The sequence below is a fragment of the Protopterus annectens genome, chromosome 14.part0 (assembly GCF_019279795.1).
Source record: "Protopterus annectens isolate FY-2018-M chromosome 14.part0, PAN1.0, whole genome shotgun sequence".
Taxonomy (NCBI): Eukaryota; Metazoa; Chordata; order Ceratodontiformes; family Protopteridae; genus Protopterus; species Protopterus annectens.
In genome coordinates, this window is record NC_056748.1 from 509,587,476 (window position 1) to 509,613,251 (window position 25,776).

The following is a 25,776-nucleotide window of genomic DNA, read 5'->3' on the forward strand; positions in this document are numbered from 1 at the left end:
TGACGTTTACTACAATACAAATGACGGATTCTGTCAAATGGAAATATAGCCTTTTAACTGGCACCATCTTTGTGGACCTGAAAACTGCCATTGAGACAGTTAATCATTCTATTCTTCTGCAAATACTTCAACAGTGTGGCTTCTGCATTAAAATTTGTAGCTGATTGCAGATTATCTAACAAATAGACCCACTGTAGTTTCTTCTAATGGGGCAATTACTTAAAAAAGGTAGATACAATAAACATGAGTATTAGGAGGGTCTGATTTAGGCCCTTTGTTCTAATAAAGTTTAAGAAACCTCTTAAAAAAGTAATTGCTTAAAGCTTCAAGTGTGATTACCTTAATGTTCTGGGTTATCCCAGCTGAAGTACTCAGAAACTGACTGTTAATATTAATTGCTTATTTGTGACTAAACTTTTATGAATATTAGCATGACCTTATGTAGGAATTTTAGATTGCATTTGATAATGATAACTTAAGAAATTTGAGTAAATTGAATATAAATTGAATATTACATGATTACTTTTCAAAACTTTTCCTTACTAAACTTGGTGCTAGCTGCTAAAAGGATGCTAATGTAATCAGTGGGGTAGGAATGATGGTGTTATATATAGAGTTTCATCTGTTATGATTGTATTTGCTTAGTTTGTGTGGTGTATAAAATGTGCATATATTTTCATAGCTAGATCTGTAAATATTGTACATTGTCTTAATGGCCCGAACCATACCAGAAAAAGGTTTTTGGACCAGTGCATCATACTGATTAACAAATGGAAATAAATAATAATAAATAAAAATCTATGAAGCCAAATTCAACTCACCCACAAGCTTAAGTTCTGGAGAGTCACTGTGTGGTTAAATCTTCCTCGTCTGTCCAAGGGAGATTGGATGTGCTTTTTGGACCTCCAAGGCACATACCTACACATCAAGATTACCAAGCAGGTTCCTCCATATTCAGGTATGACTTAGCCATTACCACTTTCTGGCATTGCCATTCAGACTCTTCACAGCCACCCCCCCACTTGAGTGTTTATGAAGTAGATGGCAGCAGTAGCAAGACATCAGAGGCTACAAGGATGAAATAAATATTCCCTTACATGAATGAATGGCTCCTGTCTGTCCCAGTGGTAAAAAACCTAGCCACAGCCAGAGATTCCTTACTTCTCCTTTTCCAGTCCCTGGGAATGCTAAACAACTTCAAATGTTCCACATGCAGCCACCCATATTCCTGATGTTCTTGGGTTATATACTGGATACCAGAGTTTGCATAATCCACCTACCACAGAAGAGAATCATGTCCATCTAGTAGGCTGTCTCAGACATCCTTCACTCCCCTCCGCTCAGGTGCACTGAGGCCAGTGGTGGCTACAGTATTTCTGATTTCCCATGCAAAGCCTCCTATTCTGCTCCTCCAGAGGACCTTGGTGGTTCAAAAGAACCGTACTTTAGACCCTCAGCTCTAGTCATGTAGGATGCACTGCACTTGATGGCTGTGTAAATTCAGTATTTCTGTGACCATCCTTTTTCCTGATCCCCTAGTGACAGTCACTTTGCTTCTGTTCTAGGGTAGGGTGGTGGGACATTTTAAATTTTCAGGGCCAGACAGACCAAGGTCTGTGACTGCAGACAGAGACCAGTCTACATATCATCATCATCTAAGTAAGAGTTGTCCTTCTCACTTTGCAGGCCTTACAAGATTCCCTTCTGCATAGAGTGATAGGCAGAGCTCAAACAGTGTGGCAGCAGTGTGGTATGTCAACAAGTAGGGCAGGACCCATTCTTATCCCCTATGCTCAGAAGTTGTGAAGCTTTGGCAGGGAAGATGTTTTCCAGTCACTTTCTGATAGCTGGCCTTTTAACTGTGGAAGGCAACTCCTTATTATATTGACTCATCAGATATCTGTTGATGCCTTACAAGTGAGCCCTTAGCCATTGGTGAATTTTGTGTTCTGCCAGTGGGTGAAGCCTTGCCTCAGTTTTTTTTTTTTTTTTTTTTTTTTTTTGTAGCCAAGTGCAGGGATTATTTTTCCTGCTTCATACTTCAGGTTATCCGATCAGGGATATTCTAGACCAGAAGTGGACCCCAGGTCTCGTGCATGCCTTTCTCCCAGTGTCCTTGATACTAAAGTTCCTGCAAAAATTCAAACAAAGAAAATCAAGGTAATTTTTATTGCCTTATTTTGTCCTTAATGTGTGGTTACTCCTGCTATGGCTTCATATCTTGAAGTAAGACCTTCCTAGAATCTTTTAACTAATCTGTCCAGCAGACGTCACCAAGACCTCCAGTTCTTTCATATCACTGTTTGGTATTTCCACTTCAAATTATGGCTAGGGACTGTTTTTACTTTGATAAGCTACTGTACATCTCAGTTTTTCCCTAGAAACTTAACAGCAGGAAACTGTACAAGGAAAATATAAATATATGGGGTGTGTTTGCTTCAGTGGTGCATTGGTTAGTTACTAATTGGGCTCCAAGCAGACTCCATTCCAATCTCTAGAGACAGGGGCATGCATGGCATTATGGAAATATGGAGGAGCTGAAGTGTGGGAAAAGTTGATAGTGGTGCTATGGCAACAGAGAGTTGGCGTAGAAGTCCTTTTAGTAGAGAAGGATGAACCATTCCATGCAGATCTGTTTTTATGGTAAGTACATCATTTTCATTTGTTTGCACTGCTGGATCTCACTTGATAAGTAACACCTCTGATGAGCTCAGTTAGCCATATTGAACAACAAGCTAATAAACTGAATGATAATTTGCATTTTGAAGTTTAGTTGACCACTTAAAGTCTATTTATATGGTTAGGCACAATCTGGCACTGTAGCATAAATTAATGTTGTATTCACAGTAGGACATAGAATAATTTTGCCTCCGAACTGTTCTTGGAAACAGACAACCTCAATATAACACAAAAAAACTGTGATTTGCTTGCAAACAGACATGGACATTTTGCATAAATACCATTACATAGCTGTCATTTTGTTTTCTAGTGTGACAGTTTTATATTTTTCTGCAGGTGATTATCTACGAAGTTGGGTTCCTGGTATGTGGCATCATTGGAATAATATTTATTGTACTGATGCCCTTAATAGGCCTTTTCTTCTGCTGCTGCCGCTGCTGTGGAAACTGTGGTGGAAAAATGTACCAGAAACAGACCAAATCAACAAACTGCAAAAGAAGAACACTCGCTTTTTTTCTTTTACTCATCACCATTATCATACTGTAAGTACAGAACAGAAGAGATAAAGAAATAAAGGTACCTTGTCTGTTTCCTCTATTTTACAGTCAAATCTGATTATGGGTTGAATTTTCTTTTATATACAGACCCACTGTTTTAAATCTGGCGTAAGAGATAGCAGCGTGTCCAAACAACAATAATGAAATGATCATCCTTGAATTCCATGACAGTGGTCATTATTTGCTTAGCTTAGGCTTCAAAACATCCATAGTTCTTAACATGTATTTTTAATTACTCAAATTTGCATTGTTTATTAAACGTTACTGTCCATTTAAGCCTTATTCCATATCAGCTTCCTGCCATACCAGTACTGACAATGAAGCTTTTCATCACATTCATCAAATATTTTCCTGGATATTGAAGTACTCACAACAGAAACCTAGCCACTTGTTATGCAATGTGATAGGGCGTGAAGATATACAGTTTGGGAAATGCTCAGATTGTTCAGTAAATGTCAAATACCACTATGCAGTAGGTATGGGTATGAAACAAAACAAGTCTGGGATTAACAGAGGTAGGGGTATGCATACTGTCCCCATCCTAAGTTTCTTACTTGAAAGTTAAACTTTGAAAAGAGACAGAGACAATAATGTCTCTTATCCATTCTCAGACAAGGCTGTAATGTGCTTGAGACTGCAAAGAACAGGGTAGCAAAATTTCCTAAAGTTATTGCCATTCTACATTGAGGAAAAAGCAGCTGCAGTTCTGAATAGTTGGTCGGCTAGTTGCTACAGCCTCTGGTGTACTGCTCTTTATATTTTTTTGCTGTGTCTGCACAACTACGCATTTAGTTGTTGTGTCTTTCGGCTTTTCCCAGTTAGGGGTCGCCACAGCGGAACTCCGATCCGCTAATGATTGGCAGTAGATTTTTACGTACCGAGTTGCCAGCTCTGACGCACAACCTTTAACGAAGGTACACCCAGTTACGCATGTCTCCATGCAGAAGACGCTCTAGCTGAGAATCGAACTGGACAGCGTCTTACTGTGAGGCGACAATGCTACCAGCACCACAGTAAAGTATTAAAAAGATCTACTGACTCTCTGCTAATAGATTTATTGACGTCTTAAGAGAAAGCCAAATGCATTATGGATGTTCTTTACCTACTGGAAACTTGGGCCTGCATTTTAGAAAAAAAACTGTTGATTTGGCAACTTATCCTTAATTGAATCTAGCTGGTTAAGCTGAGCTGCAATTGTTAACATGTTGGATTGCTCAATGATAGTTTTTAAAACTATGAATTTCCTACTTGCTATGTTTCTGTCTGTAAATTAGTGAGCAGTTGTTGCATTAGCAGTGGTTGAGGATGACTCCATTGTTTAAGTAATGTTTATTTGGCTTGTGTGATTTTGCTTAATTTTTATTTGTCCTGTAGCGTTATCTGCAGTGCAGCTTGACACCCTTTGTGAAAATCCACCAATCAAAGAGCCCAGCAATCCAATGGTATTTCATTCTCACTTACTCTGCTGATTCGCATCTCTTGTCAATTACTTGATTCAGTCCTTGGGAATCTGCAAAAACTATGATGCTTTCTCTGCTTTGTAATTAATAATTTTCTGATTGCTGGTGAATTCTGAACTTTGAATTGTCTATTAAATCTGCCGTCCTCGTATACTAGACTATAGATTTCTTCTTCTTGCCTTGTGAAACATGTAGTTCAACCTACGACACCTTTACTGTGTCTCCCTATTTTTTAATTTACAATATTTCCTTTGTCCTAACCCATGGTATGTTTTCTGTGTCCCTGTGTATAAATTTGTAATACTGTGTTAATACCTTGTCTCAACCCATGTTATATGCTTTCTATCACTGAGGTTAAATTTGTAATAATGGGCTATCACATTTTTAAATTTTTATTACTTAGTTCCAACACTATTTATGTTTTCTGTCCCTAGTTTTAAATCGGTAATGCTATATCCTGTTTCACTTTATAGGTTCATAGGTAGGTACTAGGCTATTGGCCCTAGGGCCTATACAAGCCTAGCCAAAAATGTACCCTGGCTTTCGCCACCCAAGAAAATTATTTTCCTGTGCCCCTGTCAAGCAGAACCACAGAAGTGATCCCCGGGGTGAATTTCCTATTACCCATCCAATCATCAAGATTTTTCTTGAAGAGTGCTAATGAGGAGCTCTGTTTGACATAGATAGGTAGTCTGTTCCAGAGTATGGGAAGTCTCTGGGACAGGAATCTATCCCTCCAGCATGTTCTGTTTATTGTGGTGACAAGGTTTAGGTCCCTAGAGCATGTAGCTTGGAGGGATTGGGATTTCTTTAAGTGGAGCATGTCCAACAGCTCTGGGTTTGACATAGCTTTGTATGTTAGGCAGAGATCGCCTCTGAGTAGGCGATATGCAACGAGTAAAGCTGGAGTTTTTTGAGACGGTTCATGAAGGCATCTGTTTGAGGCCAGTAATCCTCTTTGTGAGGTATTTTTGAGGCCTTTCCAGTTGTTGTAGATGTCTTGTGAGGTACATACCAAAAGGGGCATTGTACTCTATAATGGGTCTAATGAGTGATGAGTAGAGGGGAACAATGACCTCCTTTTTTCTGGATGAGAAACCTTTTTTGATGAGGTGTGCCATGTAGAAGGATTTCCTGACCACTTTGGCGATGTGATTATCAAAGGAGAGACTACTGTCCACCTGTGACCCAAGGTCTCTTTTCACACTTTCAGTGTTAAGTAGACTACCACCTATGTGGTAGTTCATGGGTACAGAATTTTTACCAAAGGGGATGACAATGCACTTTTTGGCATTGAGCTTGAGACCATGTCTTTGACATCAGGCATCTGTCTCAGTGAGGCCCTTTTGTAGGATGTCCACATCATTAGGAGTTTCAATTATGGCTCCTAGTTTGCAGTCATCTGCGAATTTAGTTAGCCAAATACCTTCTTTAGTGAATCTTTACTCCTGCCTCTTATTTGCACACCTACTGGCAGTCCCACTGTGGCATTTTCCCTGTGGTTTAGGATAGCCTGTCACACTTGTCCTCTCTGGGTTCCTAAGCCTTTCTATCTCCTTATCTTCTAACTATGAATAAGTTTATTGTCATGTATTTGTTATTCTTCCTAGATATTTGTTGCCAGAATCATCAAGCTGTTTATTGTCACAAGACTCTTTGTCATGTTTCTTGTTGTGTTAGCAAATATATAGGATTAATACTGTGATATGGACACTAGTTTAAGATACCTGCACTATCCTTCTCCTAGGCTGACATTAATATTTGCACAAACTGATCTTGTTTGGTGGGTCAGTCTGTTATGATCCCTTACCTATAGGGCTGTTAGTATATACTTTTAACCGAAAGAATTAAGGCTGAGATTTATACAGGTTCATGTACTTGTATCCATGTGTATAGCCTGCACACTACTAAAACCAAGGGGACTCACAGCACTAAGTGGTCAAAAGCTAATTATGCATGAAAAAGGCAAGAAATAGCATGCATGTCACAAGTAGAGAATAAAACAATAAGGCTGAGAGCTCACACCAGTATCATGTTTTATGCATTCACAGATTCCACTGGTGGTGAGTCCAGCACAGTGGGGAAATATAGTCTGATGATGTAGCACTGTCTACAATGTTCTGGGTGGGGTGGGAGGACACACATATAAAGAGAGGCACTTGTGTGGGTTGCAGCTGAGTGCACACCTATCATATGTATATCAGAGTTCCACAGGGAATCCTTTGTCACCACCAGATGTAGCCTCTGATATGCACTCTGCCTCTAATGTAGACATGCCCATTATAGATGAGAGGACAAGGAGGAGTCCAGTGCTGCCATGATTCTGATACTGTTCCTGATATATATGAAGAACTTGGAATCAGTCAACAGATATACAGGTGTATGAGTTAGGCACAAACAACTGCTACACATAGCAATGTGGAGTTGGTAAGTCTGCTCTTAATATGTGTGGTGCCTTTTGCCAACTGCACAGTGACCTAGAGTATTGCCACAATGAGACATTACTGCTACTGAGGTGGCAGATGTGGCCTCCATAGGTGCTTTCATGAGACATGTTACAACTCCCTTTCAGTATGGTATTTGTTACCATGGGAGGATCTGGACAGAAAGTGACATATACCTGATGTCCTACATCAGACAGCGTAGAAAGTTGCACATGCAGCATTGATGTTGTTTGATGGCACATGACTTGCCATCTCTGGTTGTGGTTGGAGAGTCTCTTGTTTTCTACCCTTGGGATATTTCCTGAAGCTGACCCTGCAAGTCCTGACATGACTGGCCTGCACAGTGCATGTCACCAATAGTCATTTTGTGGCACCCCAGTGATATCACTGGCTGGGATCCTTAACACCTTACCATTTCCCAAAGTACACAGCTGCTGCACTCTCTTTCCATGATTCTACCCACACTGTAGCATTGCAGTCAACTGTCACTATGTTCCCCTCTCACCTGTGCAAGTGATGTAAACTGTGTCCACCCCACTCCTATGCAGTGTAGGTTTGTTGCTGTCTGATGTACATTGTGGCCAAACAATGTACTGCCCTGCAGAACCTAGCTAATGCATTATACTTTATTTTAATTTGTGTTGTGTATGTTATGGTACATGGTTGTGAGCCAGATGCCTTTGCTTTGCCAGTGCCCCAAAGTATTCATTGCCTTTCCTTTATCTTGTCTGCCCTGATTTTGCTGCTGCATTAATTCTAGAGTGTCCTGGCACGGTGTGTCTGGCCTGCTTCACCTGTTTAGGTAGGTCCCAGTTGTGTACTGACTCACATAACAAATGTTTTGTTACATATGTCTGGGCTGTATTATGGTACCCTACCAAATGTGTCTAGACAGCAGAATCCACCACTTAGTAGTCCAAAGATTTTTTCCATAGAAGTCCTTGTTTTACCATGGGCTAAGTTGTATGACATTTCTACCATTGTCTGTGAGGTACGAATAGGGGCAATAATCCATGGCTTAGGGGTCTATCCGGCATCACTTGCAACACACACACACACACACACACACACACACACCATGTCATTTTATATGGCATGCACCCAGCATGCACGGTAGTCATACACATGGGCCATTTTGTCTACTTTATGTATGTGCCTAACAGCAATGTGATCCTGTGGGAATTCCCCAGTCCATCTCACTGGAACTGCTGATATAGATCAGATGTATGATATATATGTGAAGAATGTCAACTTCTGAGGTGGCACATAAACATGTTGTAGATAGTACCCAAAACATTACAGACCACATGGCAATTCTGGAAGTGGTAGCCATTCCTATTTGTGTACCTTGGTCTTACTGTATGATGTGGGGCCTTAAAAGCAACATGGATGTAAGCTATAATATCCAGAACCTCAGAGTAACAGGCAAGCTCATAGAATGACCACCCCATGTTGTTGAATACCTCCAGTTGGTATCCTTAAGGACCAAATAAGTTCCTACACATGTTGCAGCTTGATATAAAGGAACTATTCAAGCACATGCTAGGCAAATGATAGTGATATGTAATATATCCCCCAACACGTCTATAAACGTTCCTTGCAGCTAGGATGACCAACATACATGTATCTTAATGCTCAAAGAAATGAGCATGCCATGTGTACCCTTCCTTACTACGTATGGATAGTACAGTTTGAGTAGGTCTCATAGTCTATTCCTGTAAATTCTAAAATGATCATTTACCTGTTGCTGTGTGAGGTGCTTGTATGTGATTCACTGCCTCTAATTTCACTAGAGATGTAAGCAGCCATGGCACACAGCACTGCAAGCACTGGCTCAGACAGCAGCTACCAACCAGCTACCAACAGATGATGTTGAGCTACTGGTGCTGCTGCCATGCCTAACATGGCTGCTGTCCTGTGCTCTGTAAATCACAGTATTTAATCTATGTGAGCACAGGTGAGCAGTGAAAGTCTGGTTGTGTACATATGTCTTTCAGTAAAAGCAGTTGCCATGTCTACAGAAATATGCTTTGGATGACAGATGGTAGAACAGTCGTGCTCCTTATTACACAGATGGGCTACACAAATCGGAATTTAACAAATAGATAATGAAAACTAAAAAAGCTCTGTATTTTATCTAGGAACAATAAAAAAAATGCTTCTCTGTTTCATATCTTACTGGGTAAAACCTGATCAAACAATTATCAATTACTCGTTAAAGTTGCACTTAGTCAGATACCTTTATTCAGACATTTACCCATATGGTTTGAATCCTGTCTTTTAGTCATCATGTGGAAGCGTATCAGCTGCAGTTGTTCACTAGGCACCTCACTTTTGAGGTCTGAAGGTTGATAGCCAGATATAGTCTAATTCTGAAGCTTGAATATCCTTAACCATTAGTTAAGTTTTATTCCTTGCATTCCTTTTATAACACCATGCTGCTGCAAACTACCATTTATAAAGTATAACAGTTCATACAGCCAGTTGAGCCAAGATAATGACAATGCTTTTCATTTCAGAAAGTGTACTGCATTGCAATAACTATGAGAGAGAAAGAGAGAGAGAGAGAGAGCTGTCTTTGGGAGGCTAAGATAGGATAGCTAATTCTGTAGTATGGGTGCTGGAATAGGTCAGGTGTTCTGGCCGGATAGAGGTTAGCACAGAATGGTGATATGACATTATAAGTAAAGAACTACAGCTCATGATACTGTATCACATGATAGATTGATGCATGCTGTTATAGGACAGTGATACAAGTGAATGGATATTATCATAATAGGTGGATTTTAGTATGACTCTTGCTGTGGGTGACTGAGGGATCCTGAAGTGCATTAATAATCTAACCCTGCATCAAGAGATGTCTCTGCAAAAGCTGCAGATGCTTCCATGCAGAAGGAATGCTGATTGACTGAGTTTCCTTGATCTTCTTTCCCTTGTTTTTCTTTCTCTGTATCTCATATCAGTGCTAAAGCCATGGTATTATCACAGCAGGCCATTCTTTGACGGATGTTACTGATGCCATTAAATCAGTTGAAGGTCAATGTGGTGTGCCTTCCAGATCATACTGCTTATATTTGCTTGTCTATATATCATCTCTTTAAGCAACCGACGGATAATTGATGAGAATGACCGTGGGAATGCGTACTTTGCTTTAAAAGTAAATGGCCAGGAATCCAGACAGTACTCAGTCCATCAGACCTGTTGCCTGAGGATGACTGCCTCAGTACAATCACAGTGATGACAGTATGGCATTGTTCCATTTTGATGGAGAGGGTTTTCCAAAAGCATCAGTGACAGTATCTCTTTGGGCATTTAAGACAATTGGTGAGTCATCACATTTACAACCATAGAGAAGATGGAAATAACTGAACTGTATGCCATATATAACTTGATGTTCTTGAAGAAGCCCTTACTGCTGGGCCTTAGCTGCTAGTTGTCTCCTTATGTCCAGCCTGACTTCTAGAAGTTGAGGATTAGTCCTCTTTGCATTGTGTACACCCAACCTCTGACACTTGCAAGCAAGTCGTTATAAGAATATCAACATTTTACACCATTTCAGAACTTTCCATAGTCTGTGACCACTGATACTTGTTATACTTTCAGTAACACATTCATTTTGTCTTGCCTTTCAAGTGGTTGGCTGGAACTCAGGAGTAGGTAAGTACCTCACTGGAAACCTGATTTTATTCCCGGATTTTGTAGTTCGGTGCATTTGGTTGTATTTGTGAGATACTAATGTCTAAGAAAAGGAAATGAGGCTGTGGTAGGCAAATAGCTCAAAACGAGAAAGGGATGTGGTTCCTAAGTGAAAGGCCTGCTCTGGTAGTTCTTAGATGCATCTAGAAAGGAAGCTGCTGTTAAGGAATAATAAGTACGTCATATAAATGTTGCATAATAACTATAGGAATGAATCAGAGGAGAATAGAAAAGATTGGGGAGTGAGAGAGAGATTGGATAGGTAACTCACAAACAAACAATGGAAAGATATATGTATGGCTCCCAAATATGCAACAAAGTCTAGAAGATTTAGGATTTTTCATTGGAGGTGTTTGCATAGGTACTTTTATACCCCAAGCAGAATCCAAAGAGTTTTTCTTCGGATAGGTAGCAAATGTTGGAGGTGTTATGGGGAAGAAAGAGGTGACTGGGAAAATATGTTTTGGAAGTGTAATGAGCTGTCAGAAATATTGGTTAAGCAAATGGGTGTCACCAGGGATTTTTTTTAGCTGGGATACAGGATTTGAATTTCCTAGTCATTGTAAGGCCTTGTTAAGTTTAATTCTGGTGGCTGCCAAAAAAGCAATTACTAGAAAGTGAAAATCAAAGTCTAAACACAATGCACTTGATGTAGTGAATATTGTAACAGAGATAAAAGAACTGGAAGTGGGATCCTTAAAAGAGGGTAGGAGCAAACTACATAGAAAAAAATGGAAATTGTAGGAACAATACAGGCATAATAATGGAGGAGAAGTAAGGTTTAAGGGAAGGCAGGAATTGAGCAATTTATGTAATACTGGATAGATTATAATTGTATAAAAGCATGCAAGTATGTGATACATAAGGTTTGTAACTGTGAACATAACATAATTTATTTTCTTTTATATAAATGTATATTTGTCTGTGTCTTAAATGATAATTCAGCAAAGGTGTTAAAAAATGACCATGCATAACCTCTCAACATGTCATGTGCAGATCACCTCAAAGTCCTATCTCTACAGAATATTGAGAGGAGATCTATGACTGTATTTAGGGCATCCCTGGATCCTGCTCTGATGGATTTTTGCACATCTACAAAATGAACAACATCATAACTATTTCATTGCAGGACTTAAACATTGTTTATGACATAAATAGGACATGCTTAAGGGACAGGTACATCTCTCAGAGAATTCCCGCTCTCTAGAATAGGGTTCCAGTTAATGTGAAGGAGAGCCCTTCCCTAACTCTTTTCAAGTGAAACCTAAACCAGTGGGTGGGAAATCGAAATTTACCCCTGGTCTGACACCTATGTCTCTGAGGGACAGAAGCAGCTGATAAGTCATGCTTAGCGTACCTGTACCCCTTAAAATAACCTCTAACTTTCAGAAACTCATGGGGTACAGTTGGGTTGCATGGCTAGGCCTATAAAGGCCTCAGTGGTCATTTACCTAGTATAAAGCTATGAATCTATAAACTGTGAAATCTCATCAGTTTCGTCCACAAGGCTTCACAAATGGTGAAGTTAAAGGCCGTTGTCTAATTTATGAAAACATTCTACAGGCCGGGGCCTGTTATTCTCAAAAACCTTCTTATATTTGCTTTGGCATTGAAGATCACATGTCTTGTTTTACAAAATAGTCCTAAGAAGCAGGCTGAATCCATACTGAAATGCTGGAAGATATAGTTCAGATTTTCTAAACATGCTAACTTGCCTTTCTTCTTGAATATGATAAAAAATATGGCATTTAGTAGATAGTCTGGAATCCTTTCATTAGTTCAGATATGAAGAAAGACTCTATGGAACTAATATTTTCCTCCTACCACCCCCTGTTTTCCTGGGGTCTCTTTGGGGTTGAGGTGGGAATCCATCCTTTCTTAGTTCTTACCCCTTCCCCTCTTTCTCCCTTAAAAGGCACCCTCACTCACCAGACTGACCTAGTGTTTGGAGAGGCAGCTTAAAACATTCGGGTCTGGGTCCACTTCTTGCATGGACCATTTTAAGATTCTTGTCTCAGACATCACCACTAAACCAGAACAAGAAAGAAATAAAGATGATGCAAGAAGACCCCCATCTTATACCACTGACCTGCTGATGTCCAGGTTGAAAGGCGTATACCTGGCAAGGAGGGGGAAGGATGCAAAGCTTTGGAACTCTCTTTGGACATTGGTTATTTTGCTGCAGAAGTCACAAAAAGTTATCAAACATTTACAACCATGGTAAGTTCCTAACTAACTTTTACCCTCATACCACCTTACTCATGTGTCTTAACCCTAATGCAACCACTGCCCCTAACCCCAACCCTACACAATACCTTATGAAAAACCCTGTTCCCTATCAATCCCATTACACAAGACAGATACACTCATACATGCACGCACTCACTCACACAGACACACAACATTAAATATATCCCCTTACCTAGCCTTTACTCTAACCATAACCCCCCAAACACACATTCACACTCCTAACCCTAATGCCAAAGTTTTCTGTATATCCAAAAGCTTCAGCATTAGAAAAAAAAATACACGTGCATGCAAAGATACACACACACACACACACACACACACACACACACACACACACACACACACTATATGTGTATGTATGTATGTGTGTGTGTGTGTGTGTGTGTGTGTGTGTGTGTGTATAAATATATATATATATATATATATATATATATATATATATATATATATATATATATATATATATATATATATATATATACACACCTATACATATTTACAGAGAACTGACTGATGAAGTACAGTATGCCTAAGAGCAGTTACCTAATAGACCACTGAAAGACAAATTAGTGACTCAGGCCATTACTATTGCAAACATGAGCATGGTCTAACCTTTGCATATTATTTGCCTTAACTACCTGCCCTTTGGAATCTTTATCCAAACCTTTAGACAGAGGGATATTTGACCTCCGACTATCTCCAGACTGAGCCATCAGGCACAAGTCTCTGAACTGTTACTGTTCACCTTGGGGGCTGACAACGACATCCTGGTGATTGCCAAGAACCCTGACCTTTAGGTCTGTGTCCTTGATGGAATCTAGACTGAGTGTACTGTCTCTTTCCAGCCCTCTCCTGCAGTTTGCATGGTTACTATGTCCCACACCAAAAGCACATGCAGCACTGGTTCTGCTGCATCCTGTTTGAATCACACTGCAGGGGATTAAACTTAACAGCAACAGTGCTGAAGTCCTTGCTTCATCTTCCACAATTTTGAGGTACTGATCAAACTTTATGACCAAATAGGAGAAGTTTGGAGGAGGGGAAGCCCAAAAGTAGCACATAGGTCCCTTGGGAAAGTCTGACTCACAGCCAGCAGTGCTGGCATTAGGGCACTTCCAGGACCTACTGCTCTAGTGACATCTGTTTCTTCTATGTTGTAAATTGAGTGTAAGAAGGTTGATCGTGCCTTATCCTATATGTTGTAGAAGTATTACCTTCTCTAGTGAAATATGTATAATTCTCTTTAATATCTGATGCAATGATTACTTAGTGTATACATATTATTGATATTAGTTTCATCCTACCTTCTGATTCAAGATGATATATTTCACAGTGGAAACTGAGTGTATTGCAAAATGTCAGACTGTCGCACTGAAAGGCATATAAAACCCTACTTTTGGTACTAAAATGTGCAAGTCTGTAAGCCAATTCTTTTTTAAGAGTTCATAATACAGTTGTTAAGGAACCAGGACACTCTTGCAAAATGCATCTAAGACTGCAAGCTCTGCTGTCTCGTATGTAACCCAAAGCTAAGTTTGACTGCCACTTTAGCAGCTTCATACCATGCACATTGACACACAGTATGTTGCAGCTGAGAGGTATCCTTTTTTTCTGGAGAAATATTTAGGATTTTACCTTCAGATATACTGACAACATAGTAAAGCTGTATTGTAGACGTGTTCTACATTCATATGTCATACCTAATGGAAATTATGTATAATGCAATTTGACAGCTTGACAATTTGTAGGAGTCCCATAGACACATTGGTGGAGATAATACAGAGTTGTGCCTCTGAAACCGCTACTTATCTGTTAGAAGATGTGGAGCAACACAAGATACATATGTAAATAGTACCTTGCACCACCTACATCAGCTCGTAAGTCCTGTTCCCTTACCCTGGAATATATATAACTACTTTCAAGAAGCTAAGACATGCTCCTTTTGAACCAGTGGACTTGGCTGACTTGGTTCGTCTTGAGGGTATCCAAGTAACAAGGTCTTATGGTGAGTAAACCCATCTCATTCTCCATAGGGACAAAGTTTGAGAATTAATCCTTATTCCTGAATTGGTATCAGAGTTTACTTTAAACTATCCATCTCCCTGTTTTCTTTCCTGAACCTAAAAATGAGAGAGGATATGCCATACCTTGGATGTCCACAGACAACTTGAGTACTATCTTGATAGAACTAAATCTTTCATACATCTGTGTCAGTAGTTCTTTTCTTGTGAAGGTAAGGGACAACCAGTGTCAAAACAGGCTATTTCCAAATGATTGGTAAGGTTTTTACTTTTTATTATACTTTACCATAACACAGCGGTGGTGGTGCTGTGGTAGCATTGTCACCTCACAGTAAGACGTTGTCCTGTTCGATTCTCAGCTAGAGCATCTTCTGTGTGGAGACATGCGTGAATGGGCGTACCTTCGTTGAAGTTTCATAGGTTCATAGGTTCATACTAGGCTATCTGCCCTAGGGCATTTATAAGCCTAGCCAGAGTATGTTTGGCTTTCGCCACCCATTTTAAATTAATTTTGCTATGCCCTTTTTCAAGGTTAGTATACTGTGCCTCTGTCTAACAGTGACACAGAAGTGATACCCAGGTAAACCTACGATCTCCCATCCACTCATCAAGATTCCTCTTGAAGAGAGTCAATGAGGGACTCTGCCTAACCTGGACTGGGATTTTATTCCAGAGTGCAGGGAGCCTCTGGGTTATGAATCTGTCCCTCCAGCATGTCCTATTTATTTCAGTGCTGAGGTTCAAGTCTCTCAAGCGAGTAGCTCGATGGGATTTGGATTTTTTGAGATGCAGCATGTCCCTTAATTCCGGGTTGGACATGGCTTTATACGTCAGGCACAGGTCGCCTCTGAGCAGGCGGTATGCCACTGAGTAGAGCTGGAGTTTCTTTAACCGGGCAGCATATGGCATCTGTTTGAGCCCTTTGATCCTCTTGGTGAGGTACTTTTGGGGTCTTTCCAGTTGCTGCAGGTGTTTGGTAAGGTACATCCCAAAAGGGGCATTGTACTTGATTATGGGCCTGATGAGGGATGAGTAAAGAGGCACGATGACCTCCCCTAATCTAGGTGTGAATCCCTTCATGATTAGGTGGGCTATATAAAATGTTTTTCTAACCACTTTGGCCACGTGGTTGTCAAATGAGAGATTGCTATCAACTTGGGTCCCCAGATCCCTAATTACTTCTTCTGTACTTAATGGATTACCACCTGTGTGGTAATTTGTGGGCACTTTGTTTTTGCCAAAGGGGATGACTATACACTTTTTGGCGATTAGCTTGAACCCATGGCTCTGGCACCAGTTGTCTGTTTCTATGAGGCCCTTTTAGAGGATGCTTGTGTCGGCTGGAGAGTCGATTATGGCGCCCAGTTTGCAGTCATCTGCAAACTTGGTCAGCCACAGTCCTTCTGTGTTGGCCTGTACCTCTGAGAAATATATACCAAACAAGAGAGGTCCCAGGACTGAGCCTTGTGGGAAGCCACTTGTAACTGGTGTGGAGTCTGACATGGCTCCAGCAATTCTAACCATGTGGGTTCTGTCCTTGAGCCAGTTTGCAACCCATCTAGTGACATAGGGGTTTATATTTAAGCTAGTGAGCTTATCTATAATGCCCGAGTGGGGTATTGTATCGAAGGCTTTTGTGAGGTCCAGGTAGGCTGTGTGGACAACCTTCCCTTCGTCAATGGCCTTGGTGACTGTTTCAAAGAAGTCGACCAGGTTTAAGAGGCAGGATCTGCCCTTAACAAAGCCAAACTGGGTAGGATCCACTGTCTGTAGGTCCCCAATATCTTTATTTATGAGGTCCATGATGATCCTTTCCATAGCTTTGCAGACCAAGCTAGTCAGGCTTATGGGGCGATAGTTTCCAGGGTCTGTTGAGGCACCACCTTTGTGGAGAGGGACCACTGTTGCTGTACACCACTCTTTGGGTACATATCCTGTAGTAAGGCTGAGACTGAAGAGTAGTTTTATGTTTAGGTTTAGCTCTTCTTGGAGTTCATGTAGGACGCAGCCCGGGACACCATCTGGTCCCATTGATGCTGTGTTTTTTGCTTTGGAGAGGGCGGCTCTTACCTGAGCATCTGAGATGTCAGGGGGGCAGCACTCTGCTGGGATAGATATTTGCCCTTTTGGTGGGAAGGGGGGTGAGAAGTTTGCGCTGAACCTGTCAACTAGGATGTTGGCAATGTCTGTGGGTTCGGTGTATTTTTTGTCATTTTGGACTAATTCTGAGCATATCTGGGAATTCCCACCCAGGTTCCTAACACAACTAAAGAAAGCCTTGTTATTATCCTTAGTGTCCTGTGCAATTTTTCTCTCAAAGCTGACCTTAGACGATTTTATGAGTGCCCTTAGTTTTTTGCTAATACTGATCAGAGATGCCTTCCCTTTTTGGGATTTTGCTCTATCATTTAGTAGCTTCCTCCTTCTATTGTATAATTTGTTTATGGCTGGGGTCCACCGGACAGGACTTCTGCCTTTGGAGGATTGGGTCTTGGTTTTATTTGGGATTGCATGATCCATGCATTCCTGAAGGTGTTCATAAAATGCATTTATAAAGGATTCTGCGGTCTGGGCCGTATTTTCCACAGGCCCGGGGGCTTTGAAGGATTCCACCTCGGTTTTGAGGAGTGTGAAATTTGCTTTAGAGAAGTTTTTCACTGTGGTTTTCTGGGCAGGGGGTGGGGTCGGGATGTGAATATCCAGTGAGATCAGTTTATGGTCTGATCTTACCAGTGAGGGATACACTTCTGGTCTGGAGCATAGAGTCCCCATGTTGATGATGATCAGGTCCAGTATGTTTTCCCCTCTTGTGGGAGTGGTAACAAGTTGTTCCATAACATTTGAGTTTATGAATTCTAGGAACCTTTGGGCTAGGGTGTTGGAGCTAGAGTAATGCTCCCAGTCTATGTTTGGGTAGTTGAAGTTGCTCAATATAATGGTGTTTGGAGAGACCTTCATATTTTCCAGTGTTCTCAGGAAGGCCGAGTGGGGTTCCTGGGTTTGGGGGGGTGGTCTGTAGCAGGCTATAAACTGGAAGGCAGTTTTACCCACTGTTAGTTGCACATGGATAGTCTCTGATGCTTTGTGCTTTGCCACCAACCTGGAGGTGTGGGTATCTTTGATGAATATCGATACTCCCCCTCCTTTTGTGGTTCGGTCCAAGTTTTGAGGCCGAAAAGCATGGTATGAGGTATAACCTGGTAGTGCTGGGGTGCTCTCGGGAGCCCTGAACCAGGTTTCTGTTACTGCACAGATATCGATGTTCTCCATGCTAAGGAGAGTTTCAAGTGCATGCATCTTGAGGTTTAGACTTCTGGCGTTGAGTAGCATTACTCTTAGTTTCTTATCCCTTGTGATACCTATGGAGGTGGGTTTGTCTTTTGAGCCTTGCCTAAAAAAGGCACTATGGGGGTAGCAAGAGCCTTTGCCAATATCTGAAAGCCCAGGGGTGACAGGTGCAAGCCGCCCCTAGCAAAGCATCGTGGCTTGTCGAGCATATCATCCCAGGCTGACAGGCATTGAATCCCCTTTGAATGACACCAGTACTTAAGCCTATTGTTGAAATTGATCATCTTGTCTTCATATTGTGGCATCATTCTTGGTGAGGGTAAGATACTACTCAAGGTCAGGGTCATACCGGCCTGGGTTACATGCTCAGAGAGCTCCTCTATGTCTCTTTTCATGTAGTCCAGGGAGGTACATCTCAGGTCATTCACACCAGCATGGACAATGACTGAGTCATATTTGTACTTGCCTTGGAGTGACCCGAGTGCTTGTGTTATGTGGCGTATCCTAGTGCCCGACAGGCTGCTCACCGTGACCTTCTCCTTGTTCAGCCTGGTGAGCGGGACGTCAGTGTGCCTGACGATAGAGTCACCTATTACAAGTGTATCAGGTGTGTTGTTTAGCCTTAAGGGCTGTGACTGTTCGGCACACTGGCTTTGTGAGATATGTGTTGCACGTGTTTTGTTTTGGGGTAGCGGTTGCTTTGCAACTCGGCAAGTACAAATCTACTGCCAATCATTAGCGGACCGGAGTTCCACTGTGGTGAGCCCTAACTGGGAAAAGCCGAAAGACACAACAACTTTCAAGAAGTTCTGGACAAGTTTTGGAATACAAGAAGTTGAGGAAACAAAAATGCATTGATTTACTCTTAGTAATGTCTCCTTGAAGATCTGCTGTTATGTATGTACTGTATACACAAGCATACTGGGTAGAATTTTTTGTAGCAGACCTCACTGAAAATAAGCTCTGCAGAAATGGTCATCCGAATTATTAAAATGCAGAGAAGTAAGTAAATCTTATTCCTGGTTGCTTGAAAGCATTCAGATAGCTGACACGGAACAATAGTTAAAAAATACAATGAGAACTTTATGCAGGTACATTTTTTCATGTCAGTTATTCTACATATAATTTCTTATTGCTTGCATTTAATATGTGCAACTTCTAGCACTTAGTGACAGTATACTTATAGAAATAAACATATAGTAGACTGCATGTGAATGGAATGCTCATTTTCCAGTATGGTTATTGTTTTCGTAGAAGAAAAATAAAAAGAATGTGTTGTGGTTGTCAAAGCAGTGGATTAAGGAAATAATCTAGGAAAAAATGGATTCTTCATACCTAGCCTTTATCTCTGAATTGTTCTCTGACCCAATAAGCAAGTTAAATAGTTTATCCTGCTAACAACTGTCATATCTTTGAAGGAAGTTTAACTGTTTTGGGGATTCAGAGAGTAGCAGTAGCACAGCATTTTATTTTCAAACACTACATGTGTGCCAGTAAGATAAATACTGATTTACTTCACCCAGTTATGAAGATTTCTATTGACATTATTTAACATAATATACAGTATAATATCACATTTTTGCCTAAATATCCATAAAACAAAAGCTGATTCCGTGTAGTATCACTGTCACTTTCTGTTCTTCGTTCCTTCATGTTTTCATTATGGCTTTGACGAATGAAAAGTAAAGTGATTCACTACAGTCTTGAACCTCCATCCCTACTGCTGATGCTTTGGGGATACATTTTTTGCTGTGTGCTATACCACACTGTCAGTTCTACAGCAATAGTAGTAAGCTGACACCACTATAAGTCATCTAGTCAAATCTGAAAGTACAGTGGGAGACCTGGCCATTTATGTATTTATGTGCAGTTGTTTACCTGGAAGGTCCAACTTGATCATGCAAGATCCCTTTTCAGTGAAGGTCCAGGGAGAAAAGCTCCAAAAACTTATTTAAGTAATCTGCATGGTCAAGGTTACAAAAAAGAAGAGGTTAATAGTTCAGTTCAACAGTTATGAAAAGAGTAACATTCTAGAGTTACTGATGAGAAGAGAAACTCTCTGGTTTGAGAGAAGGAAAAGTGTGGACTGGGAAGGGGGGGGGGCAACTGGTTAAACAGTAAGGGAAGAGAAGGAGCAGACTTTAGAGTTGAGATGAGTGTGGAGATTTTTCTTGAAATTGATTTTGAGTTTGAGGTTGCCTGAGGGGTAGACAGCATCTGGTTCCAGAGTTTGGTCACATGGCATGAGTACAAGGCTTCACCATGGTAAACACTACCTGAGAAGCTCAGAAATTGAGTTGGAAATAACAGCTGTATCTGAGCTACTTTTTACCAGGTTTGTTCATCTGTTCACTCAACCAGAACGAGTCTGATTTTTTTGAACTTAAGAAAAAAGTTGCATGATTGAACTTCTAAAAGTTAAATCCACACAGAACTAGCCCTCCATGAAGCAAATGGATGTTTTATTCAGCACTTTCAATATCTGATTATTAAATTTTCTTCAAGATAAGTGGGCATACTTGAGTGGAATGATAATACTGATTGTGTACCATGGGACAGACTGAGAGTAAGGTGGCATACTCACTGGTTCCTTACATCAGTAATTATGAATTTTCAGTTTAGAAATGAAAAAGTGTAGTTTGTAGGCAACTTAACATAATAGTAAATGTTTGAGTGTGGTCAGTCTTCCCATCCTTTGAGTAGGTAACTCTGCCACAAGCTAAGTTTGACATCTGGCCTGACTTTCAAAACTGAGCTCCCTTCCCCCGATGCTGTGCTGATGTCACTTCCCCTTGAGCATTCTAATATGCCCTATGGACAGGTGGCATCATATTATGCCATATTTAGTTCTCTCTGGCCTTCTAAAAGAAGATACTATGTCCAAGCTAGGCTAGTAATTAAGAAATGCTAAAGAGATTTAGCCCATGATGTGGAGAAATTTCAGCTCTTGATGAACAAGGAGAGGAAGGGTACAAGGAGGAGGTGATGAGGAGGGGGAGGGAAAGTGGATACTCACCCAGGCAGTTGATTGACCCATGCAGTAGAGGGGATGGAGGAAAGGAACCAGTGGTGTAACCATGACCTCACTCAAACATCTGTTGTTATGGTAAGTTACCTAGAAAACTGTACTATATTCTTCATGTGGATCACTGTTGCAGTCACTAGAGTACGGAAAATTTTAAAGCCTGTCTCTTCCAGGTTGGATGGTTTCCTCACTGCTCAAAAGAGGGCTGGAGACTACCTTTTAGGGTAGCAGAGGTGAATTCAGCCTGTACTGATATAAAACGGTATGGATATGGGAACAGATTGCCACCTCTAGAATGTCCTGAGAACTAACCCCTTTGAGATAGACAGTGGTAAATGTTATTTGTACCTCTTGTAGAATAAAATCTAACTGTTTCCTGTAGTGTTGTTCCTTGGGTCTTGCAGTATAAGGTTGTTATGACTTTCTAGCAACTTTGTCTTAGTTCTATCTACGTAGCACCTAAAATGTCTATGCATATTGATGGAGTACAAAATCCTTTCCCTCATTTTTTTTTTGAGAAGGAGTTAAGGACACAGGAAAGTTGATGATTTGGTTCAGGTTCTGTACAAGGTAACCTTATCTTTATGGAACTTCAATTATGGTTCTTAGCACACCAAAGCCTAAAGCTGAAAAAATCTTCCAGCAGAGGTAGCAGCAATAAGGGAAGTGCCCCCCCCCCCCCCGAGTCAAAAATGTCAAAGGTATTGTCACAGCTGATTGAAACGGAGGCAAAATTAATTTTCCTAACACAAAATTTAGGTCCCAGACAGGAACCATCTCTTTCCTGGGAGGCCTGAGGTGGAGCATGCTCTTTATGAACTACTTGACCAGTGGCTCAAGAGCTAAGTTCTATGCAGTGAATGGTCTACAGACAGAAAAGTCTAAAACATGTACATTTTCCTGATCTTGTAATCCTAATTACATTATTACTTTTATGTCCCAAATCAGTCAAACAGTCTGCTTTCCTGACATCAGGAAGAAAGAGTATTATGCCCTGGAGCCAGTATTGCCCCTATTGCAGTTTCTATTGACACTGTGCCTGGATCTGCAGTGGGGGATTTGTAAGAGTTTACATTATATAAAATCATCATTCCTCTTGGGACAGAGGGGTTGGGAGTCTGGCTGCAAAGATGTAGCTTCAAAAGCATCTAAGAGGGCTCCCTGCATAGAAGAAATAGCTAAAGGTTTGAGTCACTAGAACAAAAAGGTCCATGTGTCTTTTTCAGAAACAGAGGCCTCTGTTTGTTGTAATATAAATTAAAGAGTGTCTGCAAATGAGGGAATCAGAGGTCAAAATGTTTTCACTGCTTAACCTTTTGACACAAAGTGATGCTCTGTTCCTTTTAAGATCAGTGATTTATTGTTAGAAAAAGTGGAGGATTGTACTCAGCAAATAATGAAATCATTACAGTTACAGACTTGCAAGTTAATTCATGACCTTTTATTCCATCAGGTTTCTATGACAGTAGGACTAACATCTGATAAGTGTAGATGATTTGGAGCCTTTGTCCATGGCTATTTTTATATTTGTCCCTTGTTCTAGACAGAATAGGTTGAGTGTTATACGTCAATATCCGCATCAAAAAACAAGGGGGAAGAAAGTTGTGATTATTAAAGGGGTGTTGCACTCCTAAGTGTGACAACCTTTGGGTGAGACACTAAACCAAGGTTCCATTTGCTTTAGTTGGTGGTGGTACAGCTGGATGCAAAGATTCCATAACATCTATTGAAAATAGTAAGGCAAGTTCCCTGATGTCCCATCTAAATTTTCCCTAGTAATATAATTACCTCCTCTGGGCTCCCCTAAAAAGAGCCACTAGCCTGGTGGGACTAACTTGGTCAACAAAGGATAAATAAAAGCAAAAACTATATATAATCCAGTTCCTTCATCCTCTCAGAACCAGGAGAATCTGAGTTTATCACTGGAAAGACCCTAGTATTCCTTTTGGATGGAAGTGCTCCAGATCCATAGGGCATATCAGAATCAGGCTGCATATAAATTGAAAGAAAACCTAAAACCAACTTATCACAGTCCTGGATGGCAGGTTAGCCAGATGTATGGGGAGGCAGACCCCGGGAAGCAGCTGGTTAGGCCTGATAAATGCCTAGGTTACAGGTGTTTTGAGTGGATGGGCAGCAACTGAAGATTTGTGAACCTAAAGGGAGGAGGGCAGGCCTGGGTTTGGACTTGAATGTATGGACATCTTTTGAAACATTTTAGGTTCATAGGTAGGTACAAGGCTATCTGCCCGAGGGCATTTATAAGCCTAGCCAGAGTGGGTCTGCTTTCACCACCCCATTGATTAATTAACTGATCCTCTGTCAAGCAGAGCCAATGAAGTGATCCCAGGGGTGTATTTTCTGTTACCCATCCACTTGTCAAGGTTACTCTTGAAGAGTGTTAGTGAGGGGCTTTGCCTGATGTAGTTTGGAATTTTGTTCCAAAGCATGGGGAGTCTCTGTGATAGGAATCTATCCCTCCAGCATGTTCTATTTATTGTTGTGGTGAGGTTTAGCTCACTAGAGCGCGTGGCTCGCAGTGACTTGGATTTCTTTAGGTGGAGCATGTCCATCAATTCTGAGCTGGACATGGCTTTGTAAGTCAGGCAGAGATCACCTCTGAGTAAGCGATATGCCACTGAGTACAGCCGATGTTTTTTTCAGCCGGGCTGCAAAGGACATATGTTTGAGGCCAGTAATCCTCTTGGTGAGGTACTTCTGTGGTCTTTCCAGCTGTTGGAAGTGTCTTGTAAGGTACATCCCAAATGGGTCATTGTACTCTATGATGGGTCTAATGAGTGACGAGTAGAGAGGCATTATAACCTTTTTATTTCTAGATGTGAACCCTTCAGTAATTAGATGGCCCACATAAAAGGATTTCCTAACTACTTTGGCAATATGATTGTCAAAGGAGAGATTACTATCTACCTGGGTCCCCAGATCTCTTATTACCTCTTCTGTATTAAGGGGGCTGCCACCTATATGGTAATTTGTGGGTGTTTTCTTTTTCCCAAACAGGATGACTATGCATTTTTTGGCATTTAGCTTGAGGCCATGACTTTGACACCAGGTGCCCGTCTCAGTATGGCCCTTTTGGAGGGTGTCCATGTCAGCCAGAGAGTCAGTTATGGCTCCCAGTTTTCAGTCATCGGTGAACTTAGTTAGCCATAGTCCTCCTGTGTTTGCCAGTACTTCTGAGAAGTATATGTCAAACAGTAGGGTTCCCAGGACCAAGCCTTGTGAGACACCACTTGTGACTGGTTTAGTCAGACCTGGAGCCCGCTATTCTTACTGTGTGAGTTCTGTCTGTAAGCCATTTGGCAACCCATCTCATGACATAGGGGTTTATGTTCAGGCTGGTGAGTTTTTCTGTAATACCCGAGTGGGGAATGGTGTCAGTAACCTTGGTGTGGTCAAGGTAGGCTATGTGAACCACCTTTAGGTTCATAGGTTCATAGGTTCATACTAGGCTATCTGCCCGAGGGCATTTACAAGCCTAGCCCATAGTTTTGTGGCTTACGCCACCCCTTTAGTATGGGGAACTATACCCATTATTTTGCTGTGCTTCTGTTGAGCAGTGACACTGAGGTAATCCCTGGGGTATATCTGCGATCTCCCATCCATTGGTCAAGATTTCTCTTGAACAAGGCCAGCGAGGTGCTCTGCCTCACATATACCGGGATTTTATTCCACAGCATAGGGAGTCTTTGGGTGATGAATCTATCCCTCCAGCACGTCCTATTAATAGCCGTGTCGAGGTTTAAGTCTCCCGCCTTGTGACTCTGACAGATCTAGATTTTTGAGGTGAAGCATATTCATCAAATCTGGGTTTGACATGGCCTTGTATGTTAGGCAAAGGTCACCTCTGAGCAAGCGGTGGCGACTGAATAGAGCTGGAGTTCTTTCAGTCGGGCAGCATAGGGCAGATGTTTGAGACCCTTTATCCTTTTGGTGAGGAACTTTTGTGGCCTCTCCAGCTGCTGCAAGTGTCGGGTCAGATACATTCGAATGGGGCATTGTACTCAATCATTGGTCTGATGAGTGATGAGTATTAGGAGACTATGACCTCCTTGATCTAGATGAGAATCCCTTCATGATAAGGTGGGCAATGTAGAAGGTCTTCCTAACTACTTTAGCTACATGGGTATCGAATGACAGACTACTATCAACCTGGGTCCCCAGGTCCCTGATAACTTCTTCTGTGCTCAGTGGATTGCCACCTATTTGGTAGCTAGGGGTAACCTTGTTTTTCCCAAGGGTATGACTATGCATTTTTGGCATTTAACTTTAGGCCATGGCTCTGGCACCAGTTATCCGTTTCTGTGAGACCCTTCTGAAGGATATCTGTGTCAGATG

The 25,776-nt window shown here is 41.2% G+C and overlaps 1 protein-coding gene across 1 annotated transcript in view; it reads left to right on the top strand.

Annotated features, from left to right (window-relative positions):
- LOC122788694 (prominin-1-A-like) overlaps positions 1–25,776 on the top strand; it is an 899,670-nt gene that overhangs the window by 351,126 nt on the left and 522,768 nt on the right. Inside the window, exon 4 of the mRNA XM_044055589.1 lies at positions 3,016–3,221. Coding sequence (XP_043911524.1) covers positions 3,016–3,221 — 206 coding nt within the window. The remainder of the gene's footprint in view (positions 1–3,015; positions 3,222–25,776) is intronic.